Consider the following 13,366-nt stretch of genomic DNA (forward strand, 5'->3'; position numbering starts at 1 on the left):
AATACTGTAACTAGTGTGAGAACCAAAGTTTTTTGAAATAAGAGATGGTAAGAAATGGCGGGCTGAAGAACTGGAGGGAAGGCCTGCATTTCACGCTAATTGGAGAATTGTGATTTATGACTGTTAACTGGAGGAGGGAATTGTGCTTTGATCCTATGTGCTCAGGGGAGGGGAATCCAGTTTTTGGCTTCGAGTGTGTTAGTGACGATGTTATGGTACTCAAATAAAGATTCTTTAAGGTAAACAATGCCTCGAAGTTCTTTGAAGAGTTTTATCTGTCGGAACTAGGACAAAGTCCTGGATAAACAACCAAACCTGAGCTCCAAATTTCTATCGCTAAGCCAGGCTGTTGTTAAATAAGCTTTGTCCCATTTTACGACATTTCTCGCCACTGCAGTTGTTAGCTCAGCTTCCCCAGGAGATCTCGAAAGAGGATCCCAGGACGTTGCAACTGTCATAAACGTGAACCAGTTGCCAATTTTGATCACGTGACTGTGGAGATGCTGCAACGGTCCTAAGTGTGAAAAACAGCCATAAGTCTTTTTTTTTTTTTCCCCTTGCTGGTCACTACAAGAATGCTCGTAAGTCAAGGGCGACCTGTTCTACTTTCTCTCTTGCATGAACTGATGATTTTTAACCCAAAGTTCAAGCTTTTGTGCTTGCTAGAAACGAGACGGTATTCCAGGCCTCCTAATTCCTGGAAACAGCTTCATTTCTACTCTTACCACAACTGGGATAAACCTGGGATTAAGGAGAAATTTCCTGATAGTGAGAACGATTAATCAGTGGAACAACCTGCCTCCAGAAGTTGTGGGCGCTCCAACACTAGAGGTTTTTAAGAAGAAACTGAACATCCATTTGTCTGGAATGGTGTAGGGTCTCCTGCTGGAAGAGGCATAGAATCAAAATATAAGGAACGGTGGCTGGAATTGGGTACGTCTAGTTTAATCAAGAGAAGGACGAGGGGAGACATAATAGCAGCGTTCCAATATCTCAGGGGCTGCCCCAAAGAAGAGGGAGTCAAGCTATTCTCCAAAGCGCTGAAGGCAGGACAAGAAGCAACGGATAGAAACTAATCAAGGAGAGAAGCAACCTGGAACCAAGGAGGAATTTCCTGACAATTAACCAGTGGAACAACCTGCCTCCAGAAGCAGTGAATGCTCCAACACTGGAAGTTTTTAAGAAGAGACTGGACAGTCATTTGTCTGAAAGGATATAGGGTTTCCTGCCTGAGCAGGGGGTTGGACTAGATGACCTCCAAGGTCCCTTACAATTTTATATTGTTGTTGTTGTTATTATTATTATATCACGTGAAGTATTAGTACCGCTTTATAAAGCCTTAGTAAGGCGACGCCTGGAATATGGCATCCAGTTTTGGTCACCACACGACAAAAAAAAACATGTTGAGACTTTGGAAAAAGTGCAAAGAAGAGCAACTAAGATGATTAAAGGCCTGGAGACAAAAACATACAAAGACAATTGCTGGAATTGGGTGTGTCTAGTCTAAGGAAGAGAAGGACAAGGGGGGGGGGACATGAGGGCAGTCTTCCAATCTCTCAGGGGCTGCCCCAAAGAAGAGGGAGTCAAGTTATTCTCCAAAGCGCCTGAAGGCAGGACAAAAAGCAACGGATGGAGAAACTCATCAAGGAGAGAAGCAACCTAGAACTAAGGAGAAATTTCCTGACAGTTAGAACAATTAACCAGTGAAACAACCTGCCTCCAGAAGCGGTGAATGCTCCAACACTGGAAGTTTTTAAGAAGAAACTGGACAGACACTTGTCTTAAATTGCAGGATGAGCAGGGGACTGGACTAGAAGACCTCCGAGGTCCCTCCTGACTCTTGTTATACTGCTACTATTCCCCTCTTCCATTCCATTCAACAGCCACATACCCCAGGGCAAAGTTGCTGTCTTCCCGCCAATCCACAATGCGGCAGATGAAAAGAATGCTGGCGTAGTCCTCGGGGCGCGTGGCGAAATCAGGAGGGCAGTCAGCCAGGGCCACGTAGGAACGAGGCACCCTGTGGTCCACCGGCGAGAACATGGCGTATTTCTGGAACAAGTCACTGTTGCGATCGGTCAAGAGGCGGATGAAGCCCATGGCTGTCCGGGAGTGCTTCCTCTCCAATATGTAGACCACCTGGGAGAGCCGACAGATCAACAGTTAGGGAGGCTTTGCCAAACAATGTAGTCAGGGACAATATTGGTAGCTCAGGGCTGACACGAGGGGTCCTTGGTATTCTCGGAGCTGGGTGGTTTTCTTGCCCAACTAGGTAGCATCATCAGTGGAGGAGGGGGAGGGGGAGGAGGAGAAGGAGAAAGAGAAGGAGAAGGAGGGGGAAAAAAAAGGGGTTTGGTTTTCATGCAGAAGTATCAATATTCAACTAGGTAACATCATCAGTGGAGGAGGAGGAGGAGGAGGAGGAGAGGAGAAGAAGGAAAAGGAGAAGGAGGAGGAGGAGGAGGAGAACTAGATGATTTATAAATAGAAGGAGGAGGAGGAGGAGAACTAGATGATTTATAAATAGAAGGAGGAGGAGGAGGAGGAGGAGGAGGAGAAGAAGAATTAGATGACTTATAAATAGGAGGAGGAGGAGAAGAAAAAACATGAGCTTGGTTTTCTTGCAGAAGTTTCATTATTCAACTAGGTAACATCATCAGTGGAGGAGGAGGAGGAGGAGAAGGAGAAGGAGAAGGAGAAGAAAAATAATGAGCTTGGTTTTCTTGCAGACGTTTCGTTACCCAACTAGGTAATATCATCAGTGCAGGAGGAGGAGGAGGAGGAGGAGAAGAAGGAGAAGGAGAAGAAAAATAATGAGCTTAGTTTTCTTGCAGATGTTTCATTACCCAACTAGGTAACATCATCAGTGCAGGAGGAGGAGGAGGAGAAGAAGGAGGAGAAGGAGAAGGAGAAGAAAAATAATGAGCTTGGTTTTCTTGCAGACGTTTCGTTACCCAACTAGGTAATATCATCAGTGCAGGAGGAGGAGGAGGAGGAGGAGAAGGAGGAGAAGGAGAAGGAGAAGAAAAATAATGAGCTTGGTTTTCTTGCAGACGTTTCGTTACCCAACTAGGTAACATTGTCAGTGTAGGAGGAGGAGGAGGAGGAGGAGAAGGAGAAGAAAAATAATGAGCTTGGTTTTCTTGCAGACGTTTCATTACCCAACTAGGTAACATCATCAGCGCTAGTAAGGAGTGATTCCAGAGGTTAGTGGGAGTGGTTTTAGAAGTGATAAGTAGGAGAAACAAGCAGGAGACTGGCAGAAGGCATCCTTCAACACCAACTAGCAGTCAGAAGACACGATGAAAACTACTTGATTTCACAACCTATGGACAGATTTCGCCACGGTTTCCACTGGGAAACTAGGACCATCCCAGACCAAGCCAAGCCCAGAACCGCTTGGGACTTTCTAGAAGCCTGGCTCTCTGACACAGAGACAGCCATCAACAGACACATAGACAACAAGAGCATCCGTAGATAAAGAGACACTCACCAGCCCCAAAGGGAACAAAGAGGCCCAGGCTCCTCTCCACCAGCAAGGAGCACCCAGATGAGCATCAGACCAAAAATCAAATAAAGAATGTCCCCATCAAGGAACAAAGCAACAGTAAGCAGCCCAATCAAAGGAGCTCTAAGATAAACCCAGGGAAAGCCATGAGAATATCAGCTGAGAGCAAACCCCACTCCTTTCAAGCACAGTCGTCCTCCTCCTCCTCCTCCTCCTCCTCCTCCTCCTCCTCCTCCTCCTCCTCCTCCTCCTCCAACCCCTCTCCCTTCTAGCACTGATGATGTTCCCTAGTTGGGTAATAAAACGTCTGCAAGAAAACAAGCAAGCTCAGAGAGCACCAAGGACCCCACAATCCTTTCTCTTTTTCTCCCCTCCTGCTCCTGCTGTTCCTCCTCCTCCTCCTCCTCCAACTCCTCTCCCTTCTAGCACTGATGATGTTACCTAGTTGGGTAATGAAATGTCTACAAGAAAGCAACCCAGCTCAGAGAGCACAAAGGACTCCATAGTCTTCCTCCTCCTCCTCCTCCTCCAACCCCTCCCCCTTCTAGCACTGATGATGTTCCGTAGTTGGGTAATAAAATGTCTGCAAGAAAACAGCCAAGCTCAGAGAGCACCAAGGACCCCACAGCCCTCTCCCTTTTTTCCTCCTCCTCCTCCTCCTCCTCCTCCTCCTCCCCACTCAGCAAACCTCATTCCTTCTAGCACTGATGATGTAACCTAGTTGGGCAATGAAACGTCTGCAGGAAAACCCCCAAACTCAGAGAGCACCAAGAGCCCCCACAGATCATGGAGCCCCCCCCAGAGCCACCTGGTTTATTTTATTTATTTGTTTCTTTGTTTGTTTGGTTGTTTGTTAAATGTATTTGCCGCCTCTCTCACCCTGGGTCTACTCCAACACAAAGGACAAAAAAAGAAAAAAGAAAGAAAGGTGTGTAAGCAGAAGAGAAGCAAGATGCTATAAAATAAGCAATGAAAAAAGGGATCCAGCGAGAGTACATTTCCCCCTCATTTTGAATGTGGCGATGCTTTTGCCAAACACCAAGGAGGCCTTTTTTTTTTTTTCTATTCGTGGCTCGCCCTTTTTTAGCTTAGTAATTTAATTTACGAACTGACGAGTTTGGATAAAAAAAGGAAGGATACCTTTGCAGTCTTTTGTACAGTCTGCTCCGGGTTAGCCGTGTCTTCTGGTTTTGAGGCATGGACACTGCAACTTTCCAAATCTTTTCCTAAAACACACACACACACACAAGAAAGCACATAGAATAAATACATTCACTGCATTTGGATCAAAGTCACTTTTAAAATGACCCGTTCTGGCCCGGTGAAGGGCCAAATGTGAGGGCTGGAAAGGAGCAAACTCACGATGTATCCAGATCCCTCTAACCAGCAACCTAGAAAAGAAATACGCTTCAACTTCCATTATGCACATCTGCTAAAATCAAAATAAGCCCAACATTCACCAAAAAAACCCCCCCAAACCCACTATATACCATCCATAATAAACATAATGGCGGAAAACACGTTCTATTTCTTAAGTACAAATAAAAAGTTGGAACTTCTTGGTGCGTCCAACATCGAGGTCATTGAATTTGTTACTGTATATAAACAGCTCCCCTTTTTCAAGGCTCGCATTCATTAAAATATTTAACTTCCTTCAGAGAGAAAAAACGGTCCGGCAAGATCAGAAAATGCGCATTTCAGCCGAGGAGCCTAAACTGCAGTGGTATCAGGTCAAAAAGTCTCAAGAGAAACCACATTTGGGGGGAAAGAAAGAAAAGAAAAAAAAAATCAAAAATGGTTTACGAAGCAGGAACACGAGGGGAGGGATGACACGGGTTTAGATCCAAGACAGTGTCAAGAAATCAAATGCACAAAAGCAGCAAAGTGAGAAAGGCAACTTGAACTTTTGTGAGGCTGCAAAGTAGAAAGGCAGCCCCTTAAGCATTTGGATGCAGACAAAGCTCAAAGTTTTTGTGCCAATCCACCTGCCCTTTGGCCACTAACTGCAAATCCGGATGTTTCCCTACTTCCAAGGAAGCTTAATTGCTAATGGAGCCGGTCACTTTCCATCGCCCTCCCATTTAAGGAAAAGTTCTTCTAGGCCAGGGGTAGGCAACCTTGGCTCTTTTATGACTCGTGGACTTCAACTCCCAGAATTCCTGAGCCAGCATGGGGGAACTATGGCCCCTTCATGACTCGTGGACTTCAACTCCCAGAATTCCTCAGCCAGCATGGGGGAACTATGGCCCCTTCATGACTTGCGGACTTCAACTCCCAGAATTCCTGAGCCAGCATGGGGAAACTATGGCCCCCTCATGACTTGTGGACTTCAACTCCCAGAATTCCTCAGCCAGCATGGGGGAACTATGGCCCCTTCATGACTCGCGGACTTCAACTCCCAGAATTCCTGAGCCAGCATGGGGAAACTATGGCCCCTTCATGACTCGTGGACTTCAACTCCCAGAATTCCTCAGCCAGCATGGGGAAACTATGGCCCCTTCATGACTCGTGGACTTCAACTCCCAGAATTCCTCAGCCAGCATGGGGGAACTATGGCCCCTTCATGACTCGCGGACTTCAACTCCCAGAATTCCTGAGCCAGCATGGGGGAACTAGGGCCCCTTCATGACTCGTGGACTTCAACTCCCAGAATTCCTGAGCCAGCATGGCTCAGCTTGGAAACCTCTCCCTTTCCCCTCAGCGTGGCTGGCTCAGGAATTCTGGGAGTTGAAGTCCACCAGTCATAAAAGAGCCCAGGTTGCCCACCCCTGTTCTAGAGTTACCTTTTATTGGTTTGTTTTATTGATTTGTACAGCTAGGTTTTTGTATGTTTATTTTATTTACTTGTGCAACCTACGACCACAATTGAGCCCCAAATTTGTGTGAAACATTTGTTCAGGGAATTTCGCCCCGTTTTACAACCTCCCTGGCCGCAGTGCTTAAGGGAATCGCTAACCCGGTTGTTAAGTGAATCTGGATTCCCCCCATTGACTTTGCCAGAAGGTGGCGGAAGGGGATCACGTGACCCCGGGACACGGCAACGGTCGTAAGTATGAACCAGTTGCCAAGGGTCTGAATTTTGATCACCTGACCGTGGAGGGGTGCTACAAAGATGGTGAGTGTGAAAAATAGTCGTCATTTTTTCCAGTGCTGTTGTAACCCTGAACGGTCACTAAATGAACTGCTGTATGTTGAGGACTTACCTTATTTTGATAAATAACTCGAGGTGGCGAACAAGCAAAAATACTCCTCTCTCCTCCTATTTTTCCCACAACAACCCTGTGAGGTGGATTGGGCTGAGAGAGAGTGATTGGGCTGAAGTCACCCGGCCGGCTTTCATATGAAAGGCAGAATTAGAACTCACTGTCGCCTGGTGATTGGCTCAAACTCACCCAGGCTTTCGTGTGAAAGGCAAAACTAGAACTCACTGTCACCTGGTGACTGCCCAAAATCACCCAGCCGGCTTTCATGTGAAAGGCAGAACTAGAACTCACCGTCGCCTGGTGACTGCCCAAAGTCACCTAGCCGGCTTTCATGTGAAAGGCAGAACTAGAACTCACCGTCGCCTGGTGACTGCCCAAAGTCACCTAGCCGGCTTTCATGTGAAAGGCAGAACTAGAACTCACCATCGCCTGGTGACTGCCCAAAGTCACCTAGCCGGCTTTCATGTGAAAGGCAGAACTAGAACTCACCGTCGCCTGGTGACTGCCCAAAGTCACCTAGCCGGCTTTCATGTGAAAGGCAGAACTAAAACTCACCGTCGCCTGGTGATTGGCCCAAAGTCACCCAGCTGGCTTTCGTGTGAAAGGCAGAACTAGAACTCACTGTTGCCCAGTGATGGCTCAAACTCACCCAGAAGGCTTTCGTGTGAAAGGCAGAATTGGAACTCACTGTCGCCTGGTGATTGGCCCGAAGTCACCCAGCCGGTTTTCATGTGAAAGGCAGAATTAGAACTCACTGTCGCCTGGTGATTGGCCCAAAGTCACCCAGCCGGCTTTTATGCCTTAACACGGGACTAGAACTCACCGTCTCCTGGCGATTGGCCCCAAGTCACCTTAAGGTTGGCAGGACATCTGCATTATATACCTTGTTCTGCCTCCATGAGAAAATAAAAGGGGGGGGGAATGACTTGGGGACCACTTGAACCCACAACTCTGCTTTAAAGAGCTCTGAAGAATAATCTGAAGGGAAGCGTGGCGGCCTCTTGAGACTCAGGGGTGGGACTACCGTAGTGAGGAATACACCAAAATCCAATTCTGCGTGAAAAATGTTTCCCTGAGCGACTTGGAGTCCAACCCAATCAACATTAAGGTCAACCTACGGGCCAGTCTAGCCCAAACTATCCCCTCCAGATGTGTTGATCTTCCAACTTCTGCTGGCTGGGGAGGAAGGGAGCGGGTCCAACACAACTGGAGGATGCGAGGTGAGGAAGGGTTAGACAAACACATTTAACTGTCCCAGCTGTGAGTGGGCGCTAGGAGGGGCCCGATTCTTAATATTCCAGCAAAGACGACAGCTGAAGTGTCTCCCTTGCGAGAGAGGAAAGAATCAGGACCCCCTTTAAGGCAAGGAGGTCCCCATCCTGGCTTGTATGAACACGGTTCCTTGGCCGGGTCTTGCCAAACGGATGGACTTCTGCTTGGAGAACATCAAGGGGGCCACACAAAGGACCATAGAGTTAAAGAGTCACAGACAAGCCAATTCAAACATGCCAGGCAGATGTTTGAACCCACCCCATCACCCAGGATGGATGGATTGATGGATTGATTATTTTTTTATTTATTTTCTCACTTTGGGTATTTTTATACATAATTTAAGGTGGTAAACTTATCCAACAGACCTTCTTCCTCCCGTATGCCTCACAACAATCCTGGGAGGTGGGCCGGTCTGAGAGAGAGGGACTGGCCTAAGGTCACTCAAAGAGCTTTCATGCCTAAGGCAGGACTAGAACTCACCGTCTCCTGGTGATTAGCCCAAAATCACCCAGCTGGCTTTCTCCCTAAAGCGGGACTAGAACTCCCAGTCTCCTGGTGATTGGCCCAAAGTCCCCCACCTGGCTTTCCTGCCTAAGGCGGGACTACGACTCATCGTCTCCTGCTGATTGGCCCAAAGTCACCCAGCTGGCTTTCCTGCCTAAGGCGGGACTATGACTCATCGTCTCCTGCTGATTGGCCCAAAGTCACCCAGCTGGCTTTCCTGCCTAAGGAGGGACTACAACTCACTGTCTCCTGGTGATTGGCCCAAAGTCTGCCACCTGGCTTTCTTGCTAAAGCAGGACTAGAACTCACTGTCTCCTGGTGATTGGCCCAAAGTCACCCAGCTGGCTTTCCTGCCTAAGGCGGGACTAGAACTCACTGTCTCCTGGTGATTGGCCCAAAGTCTGCCACCTGGCTTTCTTGCTAAAGCGGGACTAGAACTCACTGTCTCCTGGTGATTGGCCCAAAGTCTGCCACCTGGCTTTCCTGCCTAAGGCGGGACTAGAACTCACTGTCTCCTGGTGATTGGCTCAAAATCACCTACCTGGCTTTCCTGTCTAAGGTGGGACTACAACTCATCCTCTCCTGCTGATTGGCACAAAGTCACCCAGCTGGTTTTCATGCCTAAGGCGGGACTAGAACTCGCCGTTTCTAGCCTGGTGCCTCAGCTACCTTGTTCTTTTTCTTTAAAGCTATGTAGGGCATAGAAAAGCCTCAGGCTTCCTTCTTCTTTAAAATCCCATTTGACCTGCAAGCACCCGTACTGTTTTATTTATTTTGCAAAGGCAAAAAAAAAAAGTATTTCAGGCATATTTCTTCCTTTCTCAAAGCCATCAACTGTTAAGAAAAAATTAAAATATTCTAAATTATGCGGAAGTGCTGTAATGTTGGGGGAAGAGTGCAGAGAAGAGCAACAAAGATGATTAGGGACTGGAGGCTAAAACATACAAGTTGCTGGAATTGGGTATGTCTAGTTTAATGAAGAGAAGGACGAGGGGGGACATGATAGCAGCGTTCCAATATCTCAGGGGCTGCCCCAAAGAAGAGGGAGTCAAGCTATTCTCCAAAGCGCCTGAAGGCAGGACAGGAAGCAATGGATGGAGAAACTGATCAAGGAGAGATCCAAGCTGGAGCTAAGGAGACATTTTCTGACAGTGAGAACAATTAAGCAGTGGACCTGCTTGCCTCTGGAAGCTGTGGGTGCTCCATCACTGGAGGCTTTTAAGAAGAGCCTGGACAACCATTGGCCAACAAAGTATTCTATTCTATTCTATTCTAAAATAATATTTCCCTCTTTGGTCACCACGAGATTAAAAAAAAAAGATGTTGAGACTCTAGAAAGAGTGCAGAAAAGAACAGCAAAAATGATGAGGGGACTGGAGGCTAAAACATATGAAGAACAGAGAAGGCAGGGGCCTTCAAACTTGGCCTTTTATGACTTGTGGAGTTCAACTCCCAGAATTCCTCAGCCAGGCATGTCTGCCTGGCTGGAATTTTGGGAGTTGAAGTCCCCAAGTCATAAAAGGGCCAAGTTTGAAGGCCCCTGACTTAAATCTAACAAACAAAATGGAGGCTGGCTGAGGAATTCTGGGAGTTGAAGTCCACCAGTCATCAAAGGGCAGGTTTGAAGGCCCCTGACTTAAATCTAACAAATAAAATGGAGGCTGGCTGAGGAATTCTGGGAGTTGAAGTCCACCAGTCATCAAAGGGCCAGGTTTGAAGGCCCCTGACTTAAATCTAACAAACAAAATGGAGGCTGGCTGAGGAATTCTGGGAGTTGAAGTCCACCAGTCATCAAAGGGCCAGGTTTGAAGGCCCCTGACTTAAATCTAACAAACAAAATGGAGGCTGGCTGAGGAATTCTGGGAGTTGAAGTCCACCAGTCATCAAAGGGCCAGGTTTGAAGACCCCTGAGCTAAGGGAACTAAGTTTGATTAGCCTAATGAAGGAAAGGTTTAGGGGAGACCAGATCGCAGTCTTCCAATGCCTGAAGGGCTTTCAGATGGAAGAGGGGTTCAGTTTATTCTCCAAAGCACCCGAGGGCAGGAGAAGAACCAACGGGTGGAAGCTCATTAAAGAGCGAGCGATCCAACCTGGAAATCAGGAGGAATCTCCTGACAGCGAGAACAATCAATCAATGGAATAGCTTGCCTCCAGAACTGAAGAAGCTTCTTGGGGTGAGAAGCAAAATGTTTTCAAGGGAAAAAAAAAACCAAACAAACCAAGAAGCAAAAAAGCAGTTGCCTTTTTGAAAAAGCATCTTTTAGTTAGGCAACCATGATGAACTGGAGGATTGAGCATCTCCACAGACTCTTGCCTCCAGAAGTTGTGAGTGCTGCATCGCCGGAGGTTTTCATACGTAGATTGGACAACCATTTGTCAGGGAAGGTATAGGGTCTCCTGCTTGGGGGGGGGGGAAGAGGGGGTTGGTCCAACTTGGTTCTCCTGGAACTTCTGTAAGCTGAGTGAGGTGTTGTTGTTGTTAGTTGCGAAGTCGTGTCCGACCCATCGCGACCCCACGGACAACGTTCCTCCAGGCCTTCCTGTCCTCTTCCATCTTCTGGAGTCCATTGAAACTCAGGCCTACTGTTTCAGTGACTCCATCCAGCCACCTCGTTCTCTGTCGTCCCGTTCTTCTCTTGCCCTCCATCTTTCCCAGCATCAGACTCTTCTCCAGGGAGCCCTTCCTTCTCATTAGGTGTCCAAAGTACTTGAGTTTCAACTTCAGGATCTGGCCTTCTAAAGAGCAATCGGGGTTAATCTCTAGGACTGACCAGTTTGATCGCCTTGTAGCCCAAGGGACTCGCAGGAGTCTTTTCCAGCACCATAGTTCAAAGGCCTCCATTCTTTGGTGCTCAGCCTTTCCTATGGTCCAACTTTCACAGCCACACATGGCCACTGGGAAAACCATGGCGTACATCTAGGCAATTTCTGCAGAGGGGAAGTAAACTTTGGTGGAACCCAGCAGCTCAGGAACCAAGCTGAGGTGGCGCAGCAGTTAGAGTGCAGTACTGCAGGCCACTTTAGCTGACTGTGTTCAGCAGGTCAGCGGTTCAAATCTCACCGGCTCAAGGTTGACTCAGCCTTCCATCCTTCCGAGGTAGGTAAAATGAGGACCCAGATTGTTGGGGGTAATGTAAATATATATATATATACATTGCTTACTGGTGTACACCGCTTAGAGAGTGCTTGCACTTAAAGCGGTATATAAGTCTCATAAATAAATGAATAAACCTGGTGGCTCCCCCAGCAGCGGGAGAGCATCGCCTGGCACCCATCCCATCAGAGTAAGCCCACAAAAAGGATCTGGGCCTGCCCCAGCTGGATCCGGCAAGTGGGGAGGAACACGGACCAGGAGAAAAAAAAATCCCGAAAAAAACAGAGTGGGGTTTTATCCCGCGGGAAAGGAAGGAAGGAGGCAGAGAGGGACAACGAAAGGAGGTTACTGTCATTTGCCAAACCCCAGAAATAAACTAAGCTGAACATTTGCTGTCGTGGTTCTCCAGTCCCTATTCAATATTTCCACCCTGGGCAAGGCTTTGTTTGCAGTAGGAGATTTACTGTGTTAGCTTGGGCAGGGCTCAGCCCGGCTTATCTTACAGCGCAAACAGCCTCCAGCGGCATGGGACCAGCAAAGGAACAGCGGTTTTTATCCCTTTCACTCAACCAATTACCTGACCGAGCGGGTTACAGAGCTTTGCTGAAAAGCAAACGAGGCACTTGGTCTCCAGCAATCTCTCCAACCAGTTCCGTTATTCCCAGCAAATTATATCCCAGCCTTGGTGAAGTTAGCACTTCTCCGGGACGCGCCCCCCCCCCTGGAAGGGTTTGCAGGCTTGGGGGGGGGGGCAGGGGGAGAAGAGGGGGAAGGCTGTCTTGAACCCACAGCCCTTCGCCTCGGTCCGAGATGGCAGGGTTTGAGCGAGGGAAACGTTCCTGAAAGTTCCTGGCCGCAAATTAGATTAAGCGGGGCATCGGGGGGGAAAAACGGGCCAAAGCTGGCCTTTAAAGGCATCGCATTAAAACACTTATTAGTCGTGACATCTCCAAAGAGGGTTGTGTGGGGGTTTCTTTTTTTTTTATTCTTTCTTTTCTTTTTTTTTTCCTCCGCTGTGGAAATTCGTCCCGGCCTCCAAGAAAAAAAGCGCAATTAAAGCTTCTTCGCAATTCCCACTTGGAATTTGAAGGGAGAGAGAGAGAGAGAGAGAGAGAGAGAGAGCGGTGTTTGCTGATTTATTTACTTTTCTCTTGGACGGGCTGGGGGTGGAAACGAGAGGGGTGGGAGGCAAAATGCATCTTTCATCCCGGATGGAAAGAAGACCAAGGAAAGGGCTGGGGTTGTCCAATAACAATACGACCTGGCAAGGAGAAAAGGCCTCGGTGTCCGCAGGAAGCTTTTTCCAGCCTCTTCGGGAAGAAGTGCTCAAGCTAGGAAATTTTGCTCCGGGAGAAAGGAAAGGGCTTTGCGGGCATGTCGTTACTTCCCCAGAGGCGACGGGAAGCCAAGCCGAGCAGCTTCTGAGGCGGAGGAGCTACAGAAAAAGCTCAAAGGTTGCTTGGAGGGGGCCCTTGCCCTGGTCTGGCCACTTTTATTTGCTTGTTTGTTTTGAGAAATCACTCACGGCGGAAAACACGCACAAGAGTCTTTCTTTCGCCAAATTTCCCCACGACGACAACCCTACGAGGTGGGTAGGGCTAAGAAAGAGAGAGAGGGGGGAGGGGCTGGCCCACAGTCATCCGGGTGGCGCTCATGCCTAAGGCAGGACTAGAACTCACCATCTCCTGGTGATCGGCCCGAAGTCACCCAGCCCTGGCTTTCCTGCCTAAAGTAGGACTAGAACTCACCGTCTCCTGGCGATTGGCCCAGAGTCACCCAGTTTCC

At 48.2% G+C, this 13,366-nt stretch overlaps 1 protein-coding gene across 1 annotated transcript in view; it reads right to left on the minus strand.

The window, feature by feature from the left end:
- Positions 1-13,366, minus strand: part of DIS3L2 (DIS3 like 3'-5' exoribonuclease 2) — a 202,655-nt gene that overhangs the window by 111,585 nt on the left and 77,704 nt on the right. Inside the window, exons 8-9 of the mRNA XM_039327402.1 lie at positions 4,649-4,734; positions 1,892-2,139 (exon numbers count right to left, since the gene is read on the minus strand). Of these exons, the coding sequence (XP_039183336.1) occupies positions 1,892-2,139; positions 4,649-4,734 (334 nt within the window). The remainder of the gene's footprint in view (positions 1-1,891; positions 2,140-4,648; positions 4,735-13,366) is intronic.

Source organism: Crotalus tigris, unplaced genomic scaffold, assembly GCF_016545835.1.
Source record: "Crotalus tigris isolate CLP2741 ecotype Arizona unplaced genomic scaffold, ASM1654583v1 scf7180000024361.1375286210:1436186, whole genome shotgun sequence".
Lineage (NCBI taxonomy): Eukaryota > Metazoa > Chordata > Lepidosauria > Squamata > Viperidae > Crotalus > Crotalus tigris.